Source organism: Pleurodeles waltl, chromosome 9 (genome assembly GCF_031143425.1).
Source record: "Pleurodeles waltl isolate 20211129_DDA chromosome 9, aPleWal1.hap1.20221129, whole genome shotgun sequence".
Taxonomy (NCBI): domain Eukaryota; kingdom Metazoa; phylum Chordata; class Amphibia; order Caudata; family Salamandridae; genus Pleurodeles; species Pleurodeles waltl.
The window spans coordinates 228,277,014-228,299,049 of NC_090448.1; the positions used below are offsets into that span (position 1 = coordinate 228,277,014).

Consider the following 22,036-nt stretch of genomic DNA (forward strand, 5'->3'; position numbering starts at 1 on the left):
AGTCAATATCAAATGTTAATGATCATACAAATTACATGGTAAAAAAGCTGCAGCCATTTAGAACATCATACGCATCACTGCATTTGAGGTACAGGGAAGAATTGTACCAAGAGATTAAAGTAGCACTATGATGAAGTCAAGATCTAATAAAATATAATATGCAAGTGAACTGGCATTTGAAATCCCATGCCACAACATCGTTTGGGAAATATCTTTATCTGTTGTGCATTTAGCAGACATTGAGGAGTTTAACACAGATCTGATTTTTAAATGCAATACACAGTACTATGTTCCTCAATTACAATATTTAATTACAAAAAGAAGATTGCATACTTTAAGGACAGAGGTCCACTTCTAAAACAAGTAACATAAAAAAGTATAAAAACAAATAGATAAGATTACAAAACGAGTAACAATCCTGAGAGATTCCAGGCATATTATAATGTTTCATTCCGAAACGAAAATTAATGTTATGTTCACTGATTGCCATGTGACAGAATAAAATGGCAGACTTCCCTACTACTAACCCACTGAAACTGGCTGAGCTATCTTCTTTGTCATCTGGTAAGAGCCCCCAATCTTCCTCTTCAAGAAACAGTTACAGGAATGGCCTGAAATCCACCAACTATAAGTCTAGGAGTCAAATACTGGGTGGAATTCCAAAGAGTGTGAGCAACGTTAGTCCATCTTGCTGATCAAATTAATCTATAAAACACATTTTTAAAATGGAAAGGCTGATAATGATCACCATCTGCTGCCTAAAATTGATCTTAATTGAAACTACCATCATGGTTAAACACATGCATACCTAAAGCTATAGTTGCACAATAGATGCATGAGCTCCTTCTCCATTCAGGTCACCTATATCATCTCTTCTTTGTCCATCACTACTTGAACACATCCTAAAGAGCGAATAACTTTAGATGAGTACACATCAATATGTAGATTTCATAATCTCTGCATGTATTTGAAGCTTGCCCAAGGAGCGACCAGATGACACCTGGAGCTGATCCAATATTCACTTACTGTCACAGAGTAGTTAACATAATTGTTGAACCAGCACAGTGACCAACTGCATCACCATAACAGGCTACTACCTTTACTGACTTAACAGAACTACCTCAACACCATTCTGTTCTGATGCTTTGCTTATTACATCCTGCTATTTACAATGCATGTTGTAATTCTAATAAACTTATAGCAGTCACAGCAAGAGTGTGGTTTGAGTTATAGAAGACTAAAATAAATAAATACATTTTTTATCTATCAAACAAACTGATGAGGTTGCCCATACCCTTTTAGGCTCCACAGCCTTGGCAATGAAGTGATATTTATGCATAGCCCGCACCCACTGGCAAATAGAGGTACATGCTTTCGACACCCGGGCGATGGCTGCCGGCTGGAACTCCTCATTGTCAATGTATGGCTGGATAGCTTTGATCACTGCATCTGGAATATTTTCCTGTCAAAATAGATCAGAAACATGAGGAACAACGATAAAATACAGGCTTTGATGTTCTGAATATCAGGGAGGTGTGAGAGGAGCAGGTGCTCTGGGCAGCAGCCCTGGGTGTGCTCAGCAGTGGTACAACTATTACTGTGCTCAGCTCTAAAACATTTCATTAGGAACATAAGGAGCTTCAAATTGTAAACCATGTGTGTGCTCAATACTGGAATACTATAAGACACAGGGCTGAGGTTGTAAGAATAGGAGCTAAAGCATTTACAGCCTGGAGATGATGCACGGACTTCGGTACTTGAATAGTTTTGAATGACCAGGATCTCTCAATACAGTATCCTCTGCGTAACAATAGGATAATGTAAGGTGACTAGAAAATGCAGGTCCTTGTCATTCAGTGGTCTCAGTGTGAGAGGAAAATACACTGGAACCCTTCAGTGTGGTCACACCAGCAAAGGTGCAAGAGGAACAGAGGGTGCAGGTTTGATATCTTTGGTGTGGTTAGCATTAGGGCAGTATCAGAAAATCAAAAGCTTCTTTACTGAAGTTCTTGATACATGTGTAACACAGAATGGAAAATGCTCATACTGCTCACCTTGTCAAATTTAAAAAGTCCTTCAAGGAATTTCCCTGGATCTTGAAGCATTGCTTTGCCTGGCTCCCAGTAGTCATCTACTTTGCTGCCTGGCATGTCTCCTTGGACTTTTTTGGGCTTGATTCCTCTTAAGATGCAGACAGCTTCAATCACAAGTTTAACACCAACTGGGGGCCGCTGCATTGCTCGCACCTGAAAAAAACATAGCCTGATCATGATTAGTCATTGGCACCCTCTTATAAAAAAAATGCATATTTATTCAGGGTATTTAGGAAGCAACATCTACCATAAATTAGACTTTATTATCGTTATCTGCTTAGAAAATCTTGCAGTCTTAAAGAAGCAAGGATGAAACAAGTAAGTAGTTAAAGGTACTCTAAAGTATTCCCATGTCTCCCCAAAACCACCCTTCCTTGCTCAGATACTTTTGAGCTCTCTTACTTCTGACCTTAACTGCTAGCCATAGTCTTCCATCACTTGATTACCTTAACACTTCTCTGCCCTTTTTCCAAAGGTCCCTTTCAGTTTTTTTCCAATCTTACATAGGTGGCTAAAAACACAATTTCATTAGTTCTCCTTCATTTTAAAATGTTTAATTAGCAGTACTTGGTTGAGTTATCACTCAGAGCTCCATGCCAGTAAACTACATTAGCAAGTTAAACCCTCACTCTGTAGTTTACATGTTGAAATCCTGGCAGAGACATGTTAGCCTTATACCATTCCAAGGTCAATAGGTTTCAATAACAACTTTGATTAATTAATAGTAATTGTATACGATCATGCCCTAAGTAATATACAGATTGCATGCATTTATTAGCTTCATCTCCTACAGAGTGCGTAACTGTTCCCCAATGCACTTATTGCTTACCAATAGAATCTCTTGTATTCTTTCATTTTGCTTGGGTGTTATCCTAGATATTTATTACCTACTCGTTCAGAGCTAGCTTTATTATACTTTTTCCATAAACATTATTAGTTACTTCTTAAACTATTTCTTCCCAACAAAACACCACTGAATTTGAATTTTACTTCTTTTTTCACATATTTAAGGCATGTGATATAGGGTATACTTAGCTTCAAAATATATTTTGTGAAGAAGAAAAAGTTACCTTGGGTATCTCTTTGAATTCTTAAATGGTAGATCTTTGCACATGTGAGAGATCCAACAAACAACATTCTCGAAACAGTGCTAAAAAAAGGCAGCATTTACTATCTTTTTACAATTAGTTAATTTAAAAAAAAAAACATTTCTGCCTGAAAACACCACACAGAAAAAGTCTACAAAGAAAAATGAATGAAGTAAATGGTGCCCAAATGGAAAACACTACAATATAGTGCAAATGGGCAAAGTCTAGAAGCCATTGCCCAACCTCCCCCTCTCCATCTCCCCTCCCCTACATCGAGCTCAGCAACTCCTTCAGCGAAATCACATGGGAGCCAAGAGATATTAATATAAGATAAAACCATACCATGGAGAGGGAGTAGAAAACTGAGTATTAGGGCAAACAGGGAATAACTCATACAGGCAGGGTTCAGGAGATAGGGGACAAAAGCATAATGGATTGCACATCACCATGATGTAGCAACCTGGGTCTAGAGGACAGGGAGGTTTTGGCTTTGTTATCAGCCATTAATCACTACTATTTCTCCAACCTGCATGTCTATCAGTTTCCCAGCTTCAACCCTTTAAGATGTTAATTATGACTGCCTTTCCCAGATGAAGGAGCTGCAAATGGTCTATGAAGACTGAGTGACAGTGCCCTCTCAATTCGGTTAGATGGGTTCAAATTCAAGAACATCCTATATTGAGTTCAAATGACCACGGACATTCAAGATTCTCTGTCTTTACTGACCACACTAAGTTTCGCTAGGTTTGGATTGTTTTTCCTCCAAAATGACAGACACATTTATTCCAGGAGTAATGATCTGAATACTGAATTTCCTACTGCTCTACCTCGCAGCTCATGACAGCAACAAGAAAGTTAAACAGGAGAGATGCTAGAAAGAACTGATTCTGGAACAGGAAATAAATCATGACAATAAGCAGATGAACCAGAGTCAGTATCAGTATGTTGAGAATAGTTCTATGCCAGATTTCCCTCTTTGGATAGGGACACTCAGAGAAGACTCAATTTATCGAATTTCTTGGAAGAACAATGCGTTCTTCTATATGGTCATCGAACTTCTCAGTGATTTGTTATATCCTTATAATGTAAGGCAGTACTTTATCCCATATATAAGCGAGCTGTGATATACACTGTCGCTGATTATGAAAAGGTGACATCAGAACTCGGTTGTAGCCCCCTATCACAATTCAGTTCTGACATGAATGCCTGCTGTCAGAACCAGCAGCCAAGGGGAAAGGCATGTCAGGTCACAGATCATAATTAACACAGTTGTTTTGAAATGTTGTTTTCTTTCTTCTGCCCCCTTTTCTAGCTGTATAGTAGAAAGCAGAAAGGAGATATCCATAGCAATATGTTTATTGCAGGTACTCCTTAGGTAAATATAGAAAAGTATGAGCCTTTCTGCATGTTTCTAAACATTCCGAGCTACAGCTGACCTGTATTAAACCAATTCTAATATCTTTTTAGAACAAATATCAAGCAGTTTTTTTGATAGTTTTCATTTTGTAATGAAGATTTTATTTTCATGTTTACAAACATGCTCTCTCTCTTACATATAAAAAAGCTACGCACCAAGGATTTAAGTGTTTGAGGGAAAGTAGATGGTGTGACCACTTATTATACGGAATAATGCTCCCCCTGCCATACTTGACAGGGGTATACCAATTCTCCATGGAGTTCCATAGCATTATAAAGTAACTCAGCCTTCAGCCCCGTCTTTTATATGATCATGGAACACCTCTGTGACTTGCATTATCCTTATAATGGATGGCAGGAGATGCTTTATCCCATGTGTTATAGTTGAGGTGTGACATCTCTAGTCACCATAATGGCAAATTATGTAGCTGCTTAACTGTAAATAGGTTCTTACAGTTGAGTTGTGGCATCATAATTCCTGTTGCCACAGCCAGAAGTCAAGGTGAAAGGCAGGGCACAAAGCTTTTTCCTCACTAGATATATATTTTAATATATTTTGCCAAAATGAACAATGATAAGTATAAAAGAAATATTCAGGCAACATACATGTTTTTTGCATTGGTATCGGTCATGAGAGTAAAAATACAATCTCTCTACTGATTTCTACACAATCAGAGCTACAGCGAATATTAATCAGAGTCACATTATAGTCAGTCTGATATGTTTTTGCAGAAAATTGCTAAATATTTTTGCTGTGTTTAATTTTGCACTATAGAAGCTTTAAAATGGTGATGGTGTGACCATATATTTACTTACGTACTTACTTATGTATACTACCTCTCTTGGGGTATCGCCATCAACCAGGACTCTTCAGCCATCTCTATCTCGACATTTTCTTTCAATCTGACTCCAAGCATAACCCACACCCTTGCAATCAGCCTCGAGGCCTCAGTACCAGGTGAATCGTGGCCTGCCTCCTTTCCTTTTCCCTTGAGGGTTTCAGGTCAGGGCTTGTACGGAGGTGTTTGATGCAAGCTTGCAGAGGATGTGACCCTTTCCAGCTCCAGCGTCTTTTCAAGACTTCTTCATGAGCAGGGAGTTAGAATGTCTGCTGCCATAGGTGGTTGCTGTTGCAGATGTTATTTAGCCAGTGGATTTGGAAGATTTTCCTCAGGCAGGTGTTGATGAAGTTCTGGGCTTTGTTGTTGGTGGTCACTGCTATCCTCCAAATTTCTGCTCTATACAGAAGGATTGATTTTACATTGGCGTTAAAAAGCCTTATCTTGGTTTGCAGCGTTAGACCCTTTGAGCTCCAGATTTTCTTTAGCAATAAGGTAGCCCCTGTTTTGCTGATTCTTTCCTTGACATCGACATTTGTGCAGCCCTGCTTTGTCTATGACACTGCCCAGAAAGGTAAAGGTCTCAACCTTTTCCGGTGCTTCACCTGCAAAAGTGACTCCAGTTGTGCTGGTCATGTTAGCCTTCAGGATATTGGTTTTATTTCCCGGCGGATGTTGAGGACATGTTGCACTGATGTGGCTACCACATTGTTGGTCTTCTCTTACATCTGCAGATGGGTATGAGATAGTAGGACCAGGTCGTCTGCAAAGTCTAGGTCGTCGAGCTGTGTCCAAAGTGTCCACAAGATGAAATTTCTTCTGCTTGCTCTGGATGTCTTCATGATCCAGTCTATGGCAAGTAGGAAGAGAAAAGGCGAGAACAACACCCCTGGTGGTCTCTGGTCCTTACTTGGAAACCTCTGTGGGTTGTCCTCCATGGAAGTCATTCTCTCGTAAGAGCTTCTGATTATTCTTATGAGTTTATCTGACAAACCGTAGTGGCAGAGGAGTTTACAAAGGATCTCTCTGCCCACCCTGTAGAACACTTTCATATAGTCTATGAAGTTGACATAGAGGGGGGAGTTCCATTCCACGGACTGCTCAAAGATGAATGATGAGGTACAGTGTTCAAATCTAGTCCATGCAGAATGTATCTTTGTGGAAGTCGGCTTACTGGTCTTGCAACTGAGTGTCAACTTCATTCTGTTTGGGATAGCTCTTTTGAACAATTTGGCCCCTGTTTTGACTTTCGCGGGCAGCGGAGGCTGTCCACCAAAGTCATCCCGCCATCAGGTCACACGAGCGGCGTGAACCCCTCCGCCCCTAATTTGCGTTCTCCACTGGGCCAGCAGGCGGAAACAGTGTTTCAACCCGCCAGCTCAGCAGGGAACAGGGCCTTAACATTGCAGCTGGCTCCTAAAGGAGCCAGTGGCAATGTGGTGGTGCAGCGGGTGCATAAGCACCTGTTGTGCATTCCACCACCCGTAATTTGGACACTGGAATGCGCGACGGGCTGTGCATGGGGGCCCCTGCACTGCCCATGCTTAGTGCATGGGCAGTGCAGGGGCCCCCAGGAACCCCCCTCTAAGTCCCCCTTTGTAGGAAGGTATCCTCTTTCTAGCCTTGTTACCCCCACTTTTGGCCTGTTTGTGAGTATATGTCAGGGTGTTTTTACTGTCTCACTGGGATCTTGCTAGCCAGGGCCCAGTGCTCATAGTGAAAACACTATGTTGTCAGTGTGTTTGATATGTGTGACTGGGATCCTGCTAGCCAGGACCCCAGTGCTCATAAGTTTATGGCCTATATGTGTTCCCTGTGTGGTGCCTAACTGTATCACTGAGGATCTGCTAACCAGAACCTCAGTGTTTATGCTCTCTCTGCTTTTAAAATTGTCACTGCAGGCTAGTGACTAATTTTACCAATTCTCATTGGCACACTGGAACACCATTATAATTCCCTTGTATATGGTACCTAGGTAGCCAGGGTACTGGGGTTCCAGGAGATCCCTATGGGCTGCAGCATTTCTTTTGCCACCCATAGGGAGCTCAGACAATTCTTACACAGGACTGCCACTGCAGCCTGAGTGAAATAACATCCACGTTATTTCACAGCCATTTTACACTGCACATAAGTAACTTATAGGTCACTTATATGTCTAACCCTCACTTGGTGAAGGTTAGGTGCAAAGTTACTTAGTGTGTGGGCACCCTGGCACTAGCCCAGGTGCTCCCACATTGTTCAGGGCAAATTCCCCGGACTTTGTGAGTGCGGGGACACCATTACACACGTGCACTACATATAGGTCAATACCTATATGTAGCGTCACCATGGTAAGTCCGAACAGAGCCAGGTAAAATGTCTAGGATCATTGAATTGTCACCCCAATACCATTCTGGTATTGGGGGGACAATCCCATGCATCCCCGGGTCTCTAGCACAGAACCCGGGTACTGCCAAACTGCCTTTTCGGGGTTTCCACTGCAGCCGCTGCTGCTGCTGCCAACCCCTCAGACAGGATTCTGCCCCCCTGGGGTCTGGGCAGCCCAGTCCCAGGAAGGCAGAACAAAGGATTTCCTGTGAGAGAGGGTGTTACACCCTCTCCCTTTGGAAATAGGTGTGAAGGGCTGGGGAGGAGTAGCCTCCCCCAGCCTCTGGAAATGCTTTGATGGGCACAGATGGTGCCCATCTCTGCATAAGCCAGTCTACACCGGTTCAGGGATCCCCCAGCCCTGCTTTGGCGCGAAAGTGGACAAAGGAAAGGGGAGTGACCACTCCCCTGACCAGTACCTCCCAGGGGAGGTGCCCAGAGCTCCTCCAGTGTGTCCCAGACCTCTGCCATCTTGGATTCAGAGGTGTTGGGGTGGGGCACAATTGACTGCTCTGAGTGGCTAGTGCCAACAGGTGACGTCAGAGACCCCTCCTTATAGGTGCTTACCTCTTTCAGTAGCCAAGCCACCTTTCTTAGTAGCCAAACCTCCTTTTCTGGCTATTTAGGGTCTCTCCTCTGGGCTATTCCTCAGATAATGAATGCAAGAGCTCACCAGAGTTCCTCTGCACTTCCCTCTTCGACTTCTGCCAAGGATCGACCGCTGACTGCTCCAGGATGCCTGCAAAACCACAACAAAGTAGCAAGACGACTACCAGCAACATTCTAGTGCCTCACCCTGCCGGCTTTCTCAACTGTTTCCTGGTGGTGCATGCTCTGACGGCTGTCTGCCTTCACCCTGCACTGGAAGCCAAGAAAAAATCTCCCGTGGGTCGACGTAATCTTCCCCCTGCCAACGCAGGCACCAAAGTTCTGCATTACCGGTCCTCTGGGTCCCCACTCATCCTGACGAGCGTGGCCCCTGGAACATAGGAGCTGGGTCTAAGTGTCTCCCCCAGTCCAGTGGCTCTTCTGTCCAAATTTGGTGGAGGTAAGTCCTTGCCTCCCCACGCCAGACAGCAAACCTGTGTACTGCATGATTTGCAGCTGCTCTGGCTTCTGTGCACTTCTCCAAGGATTCCTTTGTGCACAGCCTAGCCTGGGTCCCCAGCACTCTGTCCTACATTGCCCAACTCGCTGAGTTGGACTCCGACGTCGTGGGACCCTCCTTTTGTGACTCTGAGTTCACAGATCTTCTAAGTGCCTGTTCCGGTAATTCTGCGGGTGCTGCCTGCTTCTGCAGGGGCTCTCTGAGTTGCTGAGCGCCCCCCCTGTCTCCTCCTCCAAGGGGCGACATTCTGGTCCTTCCTGGTCCCCAGCAGCCCCCAAAATCCTCAACCGCGACTCATGCAGCTAGCAAGGCTTGTTTGCAGTATTTCTGCCTGGAAACACTTCTGCAACATTAAGCACACCGTGGGACATCTTCCATCCAAAGGAGAAGTTCCTAGCCCTTTTCGTTGTTGCAGAATCTTCGGCTTCTTCCACCCAGAGGCAGCCCTTTTGCATCTTCATCTGGGGTTTAGTGGGCATCTGCCCCCCCCCCCGGACACTTTCGTGACTCTTGGACTTGGTCCCCTTCCTTTACAGGTCCTCAGGTTCAGGAATCCGTCTTCAGTGTTTTGCTGGTGCTTGTGGTTCTTGCAGAATCCCCTATCACGACTATTGTGTCTTTCTGGGGTAGTAGGGTAACTTTACTCCTACTTTTCAGGGTCTTGGGGTGGAGTATTTTGGACACCTTTACTGTTTTCTCACAGCCCCACGACCCTCTACAACCTCCCATAGGCCTGGGGTCAATTTGTGATTCGCATTCCACTTTTGGAGTATATGGTTTGTGTTGCCCCTAGGCCTATGTCTACCTATTGCATCCTATTGTGATTCTACATTGTTTGCACTACTTTTCCAACTGTTACTTACCTGTTTTGGGTTTGTGTACATATAACTTGTGTATATTACTTACCTCCTAAGTGAGGGTATCCTCTGAGATGCTTTTGGCATATTGTCACTGAAATAAAGTACCTTTATTTTTAGTACTCTGAGTATTGTGTTTTCTTATGATATTGTGCTATATGTTATACGTGGTATAGTAGGAGCTTTGCATGTCTCCTAGTTCAGCCTAAGCTGCTTTGCCATAGCTACCTCCAACAGCCGAAGCTGCTAGAAACACCTCTATTCTACTAGTAAGGGATAACTGGACCTGGCACAAGGTGTAAGTACCACAAGGTACCCACTATAAGCCAGGCCAGCCTCCTACCCCCTTTCCACCAGCCTTTCCATGGCGGTGTAAACCACCATGGACAGGTTGGCAGTTGGGGACTCGTAAACCCCAGCAATGCTGCCCTGGTGGATTACAACTGCCGGGACTGCCAGGCTACAGGCTGGTGGCTGCCTGGCGGTGTCGGCAGTTGGACCGTGGCAGCTCCGCCACGGTCATAATGTCGCGGTCAGACCGCCACTCTGTAGTTTGCACACTCAGGTCACCTGTCCTGTGCATCTTGATGAGATATCCCTCCTTCCAGTTTGATGGCATTTTTTCCTCTTCCCAGATCCTTCCAAACATGGGTAAGTTCATGTCTACTGATATTTCAATGTCTGTCTTCAGTGCCTCTGCAAGAATGTTGTCAGATCCTGCTGTGTTCTCATTTCTCAGATGTTTGATGGCTCACCATATTTCTTTCTTGGTTGACCTGCTGCAGTCGATTGGCAAGGCCTTTTCAGCTGGCTGTATGTCTGGTGGAGACTGCAGCACAGGCTGGTTCAGCAGTTCTTCAAAGTGCTCCACACTTCTTTGTTGTTGGGCTTTGCTACCCATGATTGTCTTGTCAGCTTTGTTTTTAACAGGTCTTTCTGGCTTTCTGTATCTGCCAGAGAGTTTACTTGTTATGTTGGAGAGTTATTTCTAATTTACATGGCTTGCTGCTTCCTGGGATTCTGTGGCACGACCATTGGTGAATCTTCACTTGACTGCTCTTAAGCTTCTCTTTGCTTCCTCTTTGGTTTTGGTATATTCACCTTGAGGTTCACCTTTTCTGCTTTTGTTGAGCTGGTGCTGGCTGCAGCTTTATTTCCCTTTCTCTCTTGGTTTTTACAGAGTCTGTGTGGAGATCCATTCTTTATACTGGTGTTTCTTGGGATCCAGTATCTCCTTGCAGTTTGAGGTCACTGTTTCTTTGAACTCCTCCCACTGACTTTCTACTAGCTCTCCGTCATTCTCTAGTTCCTGCAGGAGTTGAAACTTGTCACTGAGGGTGACTGAGCATTCACCCCATTTCTGTGTATCTTTGAGAAGAGCGGTGTTACTTCGCTGGCGTTGGTTTGTCAGTTCTATTCATGCTTTCTTCAGTTTTAGCTTTTGCCTGGCAACGACAAGGTAATGGTCTGACACCACGTACACTCTTCACATCACTCTCACATCCAGAACTTCTTGGCAATGCAAACATGGTTGATCTGATTCTTTTCTGAATGGTCTGGTGACTCCCATGTCCCCTTGTGTAATCTTTTGTGCGGGAATACAATGCAGCATATCACCATCCTGTTCAGGGCACAGAGGTCTTTGAGCCTTTGACCATTCTCATTCATGTTGCAAAGGCTGTGGTTGCCCATGGCTTCTTTGTACCCAGTTTTGTGCCTTCTAACCTTGGCATTGACTTTCCCCGTCAGTATTGTGATGTCTCGCTCAAGGCATTTCTCCAGGATGGGCTGGGGTCTGTTGTAAAAACTGTTCTTTTTCCTCTTCTTTGATATAAGTGGTAGCTTCATAGCACTGGATAATTTTCATCTTGATCCTCTTTTTCTTTGTGTGGAAAGTCGCTGTAATGATTCTGGGACCAAGGGCATTCCATCCAATTAGAGTTCAGCTGGCTGCTGGTGTTAGCATCAATACTACTCCCTTAGTGTGTGAGGTGTTCTCTTCCTCGTGCCCAGAAAACAGCAGCAGTTCTCCTGGAGTCAGTCTTTTTTCTGTCCTGACGGTGTCCATCTGGTCTCGGTGATGGCAAGCAGGGCAAGTTGTACTTTCTAATCTCCACTGCCACTTGGGTTGTCTTGCCTGTCTCGTACATAGTCCTCCCATTCCAAGTCTCAATGGTAGATTTGGCTTTCACCACAAGACGTCCTAGCAACCTGTGAAAGAGATTCCTCTCTCCCCAAGGCCGGGATGTCTTTTGATTGAGGTTTCTGTATCTAGGATTTGTTTAACATGGTCGGGCAGCTACCCCACACATAACCCTTCTACTTTCACAGCTGGGCAATGGGACCAGCCATGGCGGAGTTGACCATATACCATGAGGAATAAAATACTCTCTACCATACATTAAAAATATATTGCAAGTCACCCCAGGTTCCAGGACCTTTAGAAGGAGCTTATCCTTTGGCATCATTCCTCTGTATGGCAACAGTACTCCTAAATGACTTGTAATGTCCTACAATGTATAGGAGGAGTAGCAGGGGATAGTTTATCCCATATGTATCATGGATCCCTGTGCAGTATTCCATAGGCCTTCTGTCTCAGACGTTTGTTAATAATTGTATCTGAATTCCAAAGGAGCTCCAAATTGAGCTACTTCAGCTGTACCTGAAAAGGCCCTGTCATGTTTTCAGAGAACCTCTTGGCTGCTACCTTACAGAGTCCTTAGAATGCTCACTGAGCACTTCCGTTCGGGGAACTCTAGATATGTGGTAGCTACAGCAATAAACAAAGATTTTCCCTCTGCAGACATCCTGGCATTTTGTTCAAAACTGTTGAAGCTTTTCAAACTTCATAGAGGTTGCAGAAATTACATTGCAATAAGGAATTCATGCTAATGGAATATGGAAAATCCATAAAACAAAGCAGGTGAAAGTAAATGATGGCTTAACTCTAGTTACAGTTGTTCCTTCTTCCAGGAACTTACATTACTTCATTACAGATCATGGGTGGTTTTGCAAGTCACCACATCCCCTACCCAAACAACCTAATTGTGGCTGTTTATGGGGCTTTTTGTTTACTCCCTAAAGGTTTGCTTTGCAGCTCCCATGAAACTCAGTGTGATTGGTGCCATCCTTACCTCAGTAATATCATTTCTGTTGAGCGATTTCAAGCTGGCAAGGGCAGCATCCAGGGCTGGGAGGGCCTCGTCAAGGTCCTTCTGAGCATCATCTGCAATGGCTTGAGCTTTCTGTGCCTTTACAGTTGCTTTTGCTTCTTCTACTTGTACTGAAGCACGTGTTTCCTCAGCTACGGCTGTGTCTACCTGCAAAAATTAGAATTTTTAGAACATCTGGAAAATGGCAAGTTCTGAAAGTGTGTAATGAACGTAGTACTAGAGGCCTTAGTTATTATAAGGCTTGTCCTTCATCACAGCAAGTCTGTCTTGTGATATGTGGAATAATTACTAATTATCATTAGAAATGTACTGTATATTATTAGCTAAGGTTGTGAAGTTCTTGACTTCTTGAACTCTTGCTTACCACTAAAAGTAGGGCCCTAGAGTCATACCTTTAAATCTTAAAGTTGTTTATGTAGAGTGCAGTAAAACGAGGTGTTTGCATGCAAGCTTTTGAAGACAATTTGTCAAAATGTACCATGCACTAAGGCATACTAAATTACAACCATTTCTCTTTCAGTTTATGAGCATTCTTGAGTAAAAAGTAAATTGGGACACTAGTGTTAATAACTGGATTCAAAATCTGGTATTTCACTACTATAGCATACCTACAAAGGGCACTAGAACTTGTTAAACACTGCTGCAATGTCATAAATGAGGCCACTCTGACTGGACTCTCTGTTAGCCTGTCATAGCAGCACTAGAAGACAGATTTCTTGAGTAGAAAGAGGGAAGTCAAGGAACATACAGTGGGGTGCGTGTTCGTGGCAGGAGGCCATATATAAAAAAATTAATTTCAGGGAGGAGGTTGATAGGGATCTGTGGCAGGAGACCAGATTTTTTTTTTTATTTTTTTTTTTTAACATGTTATAAAAAGCTTCCCTATTACTCTTCTGATCCTGCCTACCTGTTGGAAGGAGATGCATATGATTTGAAGGGGCCAAACACATCTCACAGTTTTGAGTGACCCCATAGAAAACTCAAGCTTCACTTTTGTTGTCTATTTAATGCCACTGAGACACCCGAAGTGAAAAACATCCCCATTTAGTCATAGTTATCCATCTATAATTCTATGTGCTATGCATGACTCCCTGAAAGCCACTATTATGAATGGTCGGTTCTAAATCTATCAGTTCACTGCTATGAAGTAGCAAGCATTGTTACCAGAAGCTGTTACCCAATGTTGGTGTGTCACAAAGGAAATTCAGACTGCTTCGGAAGGGCTGTTACAGAGCCTATCAGGGCAGTGATAGAAGGCAGGAAGCACAGCTTCCTTAACAGATGGAAGGGAAGGCACAGTGAATGGTGAGGGTGGGTGTCAGGAGGCCAGGTATGTATTATTTTACATTTGGGATAGGATACATGTCTCCCCCGTTACTCCTCCACCCTTGTGTGAAAGTTCAAAGCAGGGGCAGATGATTTTGAGCGTCAGACACAACATAAAATTATAGAAGACAGACATGTAAATTAGGCAAACATTTTTCACCAAGGGGGTTTGAGTTATACCATAGATAACGCAATCTTCACTTTCGTTTATTTCATGTCATTCAGAACGCCTCGATGAAAACCATACCCGTTATTCACTGTTATCCTTCTATCATTCTATATGTTAAGTATTGCTCTCACTGAGACAGCCAAGGTTGGGAATACCAGATTCTTAATCTGGTTTTTCTCTTCTATAATGTTGCACAAGTGAGTAACACACATTGTTTCTCACAAGTGATACACCATGAAGGAATTCCAGGTAGCTGTCGAAGGACTCTCACAGATACAGTTAGAGCATCTCTGGAAAGCAGAGGGCAAAGGTTTGGGAGGGGAACAAAGTTGGAGGGAAGCCAGAGAAGATTTAAGGCATGACCAAGTGGGCCATTGCCAGTGTCCCCAGTTTCCAAAGAGGCGCCTGGTAAAGTGAGTGAGACAGTCGAAATCTCTTCCATAATATCCGTGCTCATAAAAACCCACATTATTTTTCTAGTTGAAAGCTGAGCATGCTTCTCAGAAACAATAGGCTACACTTACATTCTTTCATGCAACACAAGACGTGCTGCACAAAAGAGAGAGAGAGAGCAGGATAGCTGTCTCTCTTGTCGCAAGCACTAGCACAGAATCTGCCTTGCGTCACACTTTTGCCCCATAGTGCATAGGTATATGGGAGTCTAGCAATTATTCTGCATAGGTAGCCTTCCACCGCAAAACATTATGTACTACCATTTTGCAAATAAGTGACACAAACCAGCAAAAAAACTTTATGTGGAATAAACTTTACAGCACAAAATTTGTTTTGCCTTGTAAAGTTGAGCTATGGTTGCTGATGCAAGGCCCTACCTGCCAACAATAGGTGACAGGGTATTAAAACATGAATGCCTCTTTGAGACCGTATTTAAAAGAAGAAATGTTTTTATTTCTCAAAATATTTCCGACTTTGCATGTGTGCTGACCTGGTTAGCATACATACAAAGTGGGAAAAGTTTTAAAGTTTGTTTAAGCATGGTATTTTGTACCGGAAGGATACCCTTCCATCATGAAACCTATATTGACATGACACGGCTACCTATGCCCTGTGGTGCAAAGGTGTGTGCATGACAATAGGCAGCCTGACTGTGAGCTAGCAATAGTGAGAGAGCTCTTAGTAGATATGGCGCAGTCCTGCTCTCTCAATCTCACACCATGCAAAAGCATTGGTTGCTGCACTGCACTGTGTGAGGTTTTAGTTAATTTACCCCTATTTAGACTAATTTTTTCAAACTTCTATTTTGTATGTGTTCCGCACCGTGCAGCACACATAGAAAGTGGGAGAAATAAAATCCTTTTCTCCTACTTAGCACCTACTTAGAAGAGGCATATTTTAATGGTGCAAAGTCCTATCAATCAATATTAGTAGATCAGGCAGTGCATAACATAATGGGCGATACAATGGGGGCGTCTATGTACCAGCCATGGAGCGAAGCCTTGATGCAAACTAAAGCACAATTGCACATGGTGCATTACTTTTAAGCAACTTTGCACTGGAAGGTTAATCCCAAGTCAGACTTTGCGCCAGTTTGCATCACTTGTGGTCACTCTGAACTTACTTAAAGCACAGATAAATGTGGCCCTTAGTATGCATGTGTGGCCTCCCCACCATTAAATCTTGAAATATCATGCAATTTGGTGGTAATTAAATTGAAAAATAATTCTTATGTCATTTTTCTCTCCACACTTCTACCTTACCCTTCACTTGTTTAACTGCACTCTCTCTACAGCTCTTTGCTCCTACATACTCTCGCTCTAAAGCTCTGCCCTCTCTCGCGCCTTTGCCTACCTCATCTGTCTCTCAAAATACCTCACTCGATATACCTCAATGTCTCTCTCAATACACCTCACTCAATATACCTCAATGTCTCTCTGTCAGCATCTCTATAACCATTACTCTCAATCCCCTCTCTCTACCTTAACTCTATCTGTACCTAATCCCTCCATCTATCCTCACTGTTCTTTCTCCATATGACTTTTGTATATCTCCAGCTACTTTTTTCACACAACCTCATCTCTATATTTACCTGTCTCACAATCAATGCACCTACTATCAAACTTCTTCTTTACTCATTTCAACCCTTTCTCCACCTCACCTCTCATTTCTCTCTCTACCTCACGTCTCTCATGCCCTCACATTTTTCTCACAGCTCTCAATTTACTTCATCTTTAATTCTCTACCTTACCTTTCCACCTCCCTTTTCTCTCATTTTGCCTCTGTTCACTGTCTTGACTTGGGCCCCACAAATGTTTTTTAACATTCGGGACAGGAAGGGGAGGGCATGTTATGCATCACTCCCCATGACTCATTTGCCAATTCGTAGCAGTTAAAAGAGGGGACAGAGGTTTTCGAGAGCCTTACACAAAAGAAAACTATAGCTCGGTAAAAAGGGAATAATGACTGTTTTTCACCTGGAGGTTCTGAGTACCATCATAAAGAACTCAAGTTTTGCTCTTGTTGTCACTCAGAATCCTTCTGTGACAAACAGCTCCATTATTCAATATCACTCATCAATAATATTATATATCAAGTTTCATTATCCGCTGCAGTTGTGGTGGCATAAAGTAATACGATGTATATTCTACGTTTTTCAGTAGCCTATAACTTTGAAGTGCTATCTCGTAAATCACGATTGAGTTATTGATTATTCACAGAGTCACGCGTATTAACACGGGAGCTCTACGTATTTGTTACTGGTAAAAGCTGCCAGTTCCTTCATAGTGTCTAATTTAAAAACATTTCACACAAAGTAGGATAAGTGCACTCACTTAAACCTAATACTGATTGCTCTCTCGACTCCACCAACATAGCCTAAAGATTATTATTCCAATCTCATGAATTCCCCACATACAATGATAGATTTGAAGAACTGTCCTTCATCCTGTGGTACTTTTAATAGTCATCCCACACATATATCTGTGGCAGAAAGGAATCGACTAACACGCACTCATAAACCGTGTTTGGGTAAGGATGGGGTGCATTACACGCACTCTTTTGTCGCCATTCCAAACTCATTCTCCTTACTTTGATCTTATCCATGGTTGTTACAGTGTCTTGAGCTGCCTCTTCCAAAAGCGGACGCATGGTCTCCAATTCCTCCTGCATTTTTGCCACATCCTCTGCAGTTTGTAGCAGCTACAAAGACAAAAGGGAATGAGTGAAAATGGGGACAACAGAAAGAGCGGAAGGACAAGAGAAAACAAGGTGAAAAGGACCCGAGGGGGGGGGAAGAGGGTTAGAGAGGACCAACATGTGGACTAACAGCCTGGGAGCCAGAGAATGATACAAACAGAATCAGAGGATTGAGAAAGACAACATATTATGGTATGAGACAAAAGCGTGCTAGGAAACCAGTAACACCAAAGAGTGAACAGGATAAGGAAAATAATCCCCTCCATCCGCAGCCTATCACCAAACTTGTATGATCCTTCAGAGCCTTGTTCAAGTATGCCATCACTAGAATCAAGTCGCAATTAGATACAAATGTGAAGGCCTATTTTCTGCTTGCAATTAGTACAGGAACAGAAACCAAAGGTCACACATCTTGGCATACTCATCACATGCAGTGCGTCACAATGAAACACAATGGTGATAGATGGAATGCACGCGAAAGTCTGTGCCATTGTCAATCACTTTGGTTCACTCCAGTCTCTTAGTCTTTGCACTCTTTGTCACACCAGACAGGAACCAGACTTATGTAAATATAAATATATCGAGCCATTGATCATTCTCTAATAGGAACAGATCAGGCTGAACTACCTGCCCAGAGTACACCAGTGAGCATAGTACCATGCAACTTAGGGCCAGATGTAGCAAGGTTCCAAATTGCGAGTTGCAATTTGCGAGTCCCAGCGACTCGCAAATTGCAACTCGCAATTTGGAATGCAGAAAGGTGTCTCAGACACCTTCTGCGAGTCGCTATGGGGTCGCAAAGACCCACCTCATTAATATTAATGAGGTGGGTCGCAATTTGCGACCCCATAGCGATTCAGGGCACTCACGGGGATGGTGGCCTGCTGGGAACAGCAGACCACCATGTCCGTGACTGCTTTTAAATAAAGCAGTTTTTTTTCTTCAAAGTGCAACCCGTTTTCCTTAAAGGAAAACGAGCTGCACTTTGAAACAAAAACCAAAACCTTTTGTTTCGGTATTTTTCAGGGCAGGTAGTGGTCCATTGGACCACTGCCTGCCCTGAAAAATTATTTGTTTTGCCAGACACAAAGGGGAAGGGGTCCCCTGGGGACCCCTTCCCGTTTGTGCCTGGGTTACCATCCACTTCAAGTGGATGGTAACTGCGCTTTCATTTGCGACCGCAATCGCGGTCGCAAATGAAAATGCATAGCATTGCGACTAGCAAATAGGAAGGGAACACCCCTTCCTATTTGCGAGTCGGAAATGCATTTTGAGAGTCGGTTCCGACCCGCAAAATGCATTTCAACATAGCAAAGACACATTTGCGACTCGCAAACGACGATTTTCGCCGTTTGCGAGTCGCAAAGTCTTTGCTACATCTGGCCCTCAGACCAATTTTGGCCTGAAAGGACATCATTAGTGAGATACAACTTGAGTCCTTCAGCATAACAAGCATAGGACCCAAGCCAGCCCATATTGTCCGACTAATGGTTTTGATGGAAGGAATACTTGCAAAACTCACAGCCGCTGCCTGGTCCCAATATGGGATGCCAGGCGAAAACACAAAATAATGTAATATCATTTGTTTCTGTCCTTCTTTGCCTCTATCATCTCTTGCCTTTCCCCTGCATTCAGACCTCTCTCACTTTTTCTTTGTAATGTGAAGTTTTCCATTGTAGTGGTATCTCAGACTATCCCGATTTTCCTTTTGTTGCTTGTAACTCCGGATTTTTAAAGTGGAAAAACTAGCTATAAAAAGGTAGCTGCTTCAAAAAGCAACAGTTGCAAAGGCAATTGGTCAAGTTATTAGTTTTGTCAATGCTTTTTCCCTGACACCTTAATGAAAATACACGCATTATTTAGCACACAAACACACGAAAGGCAATCTTGCAATGGATGTTCTGTGAAGGACAACCCATTCAAAGATGGCCTCTCATGCACAAATAATCCTGGCACAAAAAAGAAAGCAAGCAACCCTGTAAGCTTTGCATCCACAAAAAATTAAGTAAAATATTTTTTTTTAAGAGGATGAGGGAGAGGAATTACATTAGAGTCTTATTTTTACTCAACCAGATTGCCCAGCAACCATAAAGAAGTCAACATCAAAGACCTGTGCATTCCAAAGCCTCTGAGCCTAAAACCAACCCTAGGTCAGGGTTAACCTGAAACAGAGAGAAATTTCTTGTGGGATGAGTGCTGCTGGGCACTGGCAAGGTCTTAAAGCTGTAGGATTGTATGAGGTGGGACTTTCACTCGCCTTGTGATGGACATTTTAGCAATTTTTGTGACACCCTTTTATACATTTCTTTATGGTTATTTAACAGTGCTTGCATGGTGGGATAAGCCCTGTGGTATACATGTCCTTCGTTATTCTATAAGATAACATCTTCAACAGAACTGAACTGTTATTCATCCTTTACCCCTGCTAGGCGATTCAAATAGTTAAACAGATGGTTGTACTGAACAAGGTACTTACCTTCGGTAACAAATTATCTGGTAGAGACATATTCTAGTTGCCAATTTCTTACCAGTACATTATACACTCAAATAACACAGGCCATCTAGAGACCAACTCTTATATAGTGAACAGTGCTGAAAATGGTACTGTCGTGGAGAAGTATCCAGATTGACAGGAGAGCGATCTTTATCGTGAACCCGGAAGGGTGATGAGAAAGAGAATGAGTTTCTGGGCGGCCTATGTGTTAACATAGATCATTTAAAGGAGCAGATTGTCTGTTGAAAAAGAGTCCATTGGTTCCTCTCTGAAAGGCAGCGTAAGAAGGAGCCTCTCTCAGATCCAGAGGAACGTTATTCCAGATGCTCAGTGTTGCTCCCAAGAAAGCCCAGTTAAATGTACTTCTCTTTATGATCTTTGCAATTTAAAGCACCAATCCTTCTTTGTTTCAGGGGTTTCTGATGTCCCCTAGGATAATCACTTTTGCAGAAGGTATCTTGGAGTGCTACAGTGTAGGGCTTCATATGTTATGACAGCCTTTATTGATTATCCTAGTTGCTCTAAAGAGGCCTGTTCAGACACCTCACAACATGAGGTATGCTCTATTTTCTTGGTGTTTGTGATTATTTTTGCTGCAGAGTTCAATTCTATTTTAGGGACTACATGACTGGTTTAGGAAGCCAGTGACAAGGGCAGTTCCATAGTATTTTCTGGAGATAAGTGAGACCAGACTATTCCTTGCAAGGCCTCTTCTGAGATCAGATCTTTAAGGATGTGAACTGTGCAGTTGTCATTGTGCATTTTTTGGCAATATTGTTAACATTAATATGCAGTGAACGCCTGATGTCATGATGGAAACCTAGTGATTGTGCTTTACTATGCATAGTTGGTTTGATTGCTGTTAGAGGCCAAGCTCAAATCATGGGCCAGAGTTGAGTTGTTGTAATGGGATAGCAGAAATAATTTGGTATTGTCAGGATAGAATTTAATAATGTGTTTGGAGAGCCAGTTCTAGGTAACTTCAAGGCCTTGCTTTAGATTATCAGGTTGGGAATCAGAGCTAATTTGAGACAGCTGTATATCACCAGCATACTAGAAGATACTTAGACTTATTTCTCTGATTTGTTTGTTGAAGAGTTCCACATATCAGCTAAATATAGCAGAGCCCAGTGTTGAGTCTTGATGTACAACATGAGGAGATGGGTCAAAGTAAGAGAAGTTTCCAATCCTAACTGTGTAATCTCTGATTGACAGGCAGAAACTCGCCCATTTAAGGATGTGGCAACCATTCTAATCCTTTTTTGGAGAGTGCCGAGGGCCTCATATCCACAATGCCAAAAGCTGTAGTGAGGCAGACGAAATTGGGTGAACAGACTTTCCTTTATTTACATTCTTTAGTGAATCACTGATGACCGAGTGTCGATATTTCAGTACTAAACCATTCTCTGAAGCATGCAGGGTTAGAGTCTAAAAAGATGCTATCATTGATGTGATCTTTTAGTTATTCATACAAAATGCTCTCCAATATTTTGCCCAGAAACAATATCCCAGCCACTAGTCTGACACTGCTGAGTCCTTCAGTGTCAGCAATGTGTTTTTTTAGCTGTGTTGTGAATTGCCCTTTTGTAAGCTATCAGAGGAAATTCCGTCATCTAGTAAGAAACACAGGCTGTTACTTACAGAGCACTATGCCTTGGCCTTTAGCAAATACAACCGGAGGCCTCCTGTGGCCAGACATTATAGGAGGTTGCCTATGCCATGCATGACAAAAGCTGACTTTATGTGAGCTTTCGCAAACTAAGGTCAAGACTTCAAGATTCGCAGTTGGTTAACAATTTATATATCCCCAAGACCACAATTGACTCAAGACTTTATTTATAATCGAGATCAATGCCCAATTCTAAGGGAGGATGTCTGAGGCTATTTCCCTGGTGACAAACATTGATGTAATCAATCAATCAATCAATATTTGTAGAGTGCGGCTACTCACTTGTG

General features: G+C 42.9%; 1 protein-coding gene across 1 annotated transcript in view; it reads right to left on the bottom strand.

Moving 5' to 3' along the window:
• Positions 1 to 22,036, bottom strand: part of DNAH1 (dynein axonemal heavy chain 1) — an 827,745-nt gene that overhangs the window by 171,609 nt on the left and 634,100 nt on the right. The window contains exons 54-57 of the mRNA XM_069206595.1: positions 17,479 to 17,589; positions 12,903 to 13,088; positions 2,055 to 2,246; positions 1,295 to 1,462 (exon numbers count right to left, since the gene is read on the bottom strand). Of these exons, the coding sequence (XP_069062696.1) occupies positions 1,295 to 1,462; positions 2,055 to 2,246; positions 12,903 to 13,088; positions 17,479 to 17,589 (657 nt within the window). The remainder of the gene's footprint in view (positions 1 to 1,294; positions 1,463 to 2,054; positions 2,247 to 12,902; positions 13,089 to 17,478; positions 17,590 to 22,036) is intronic.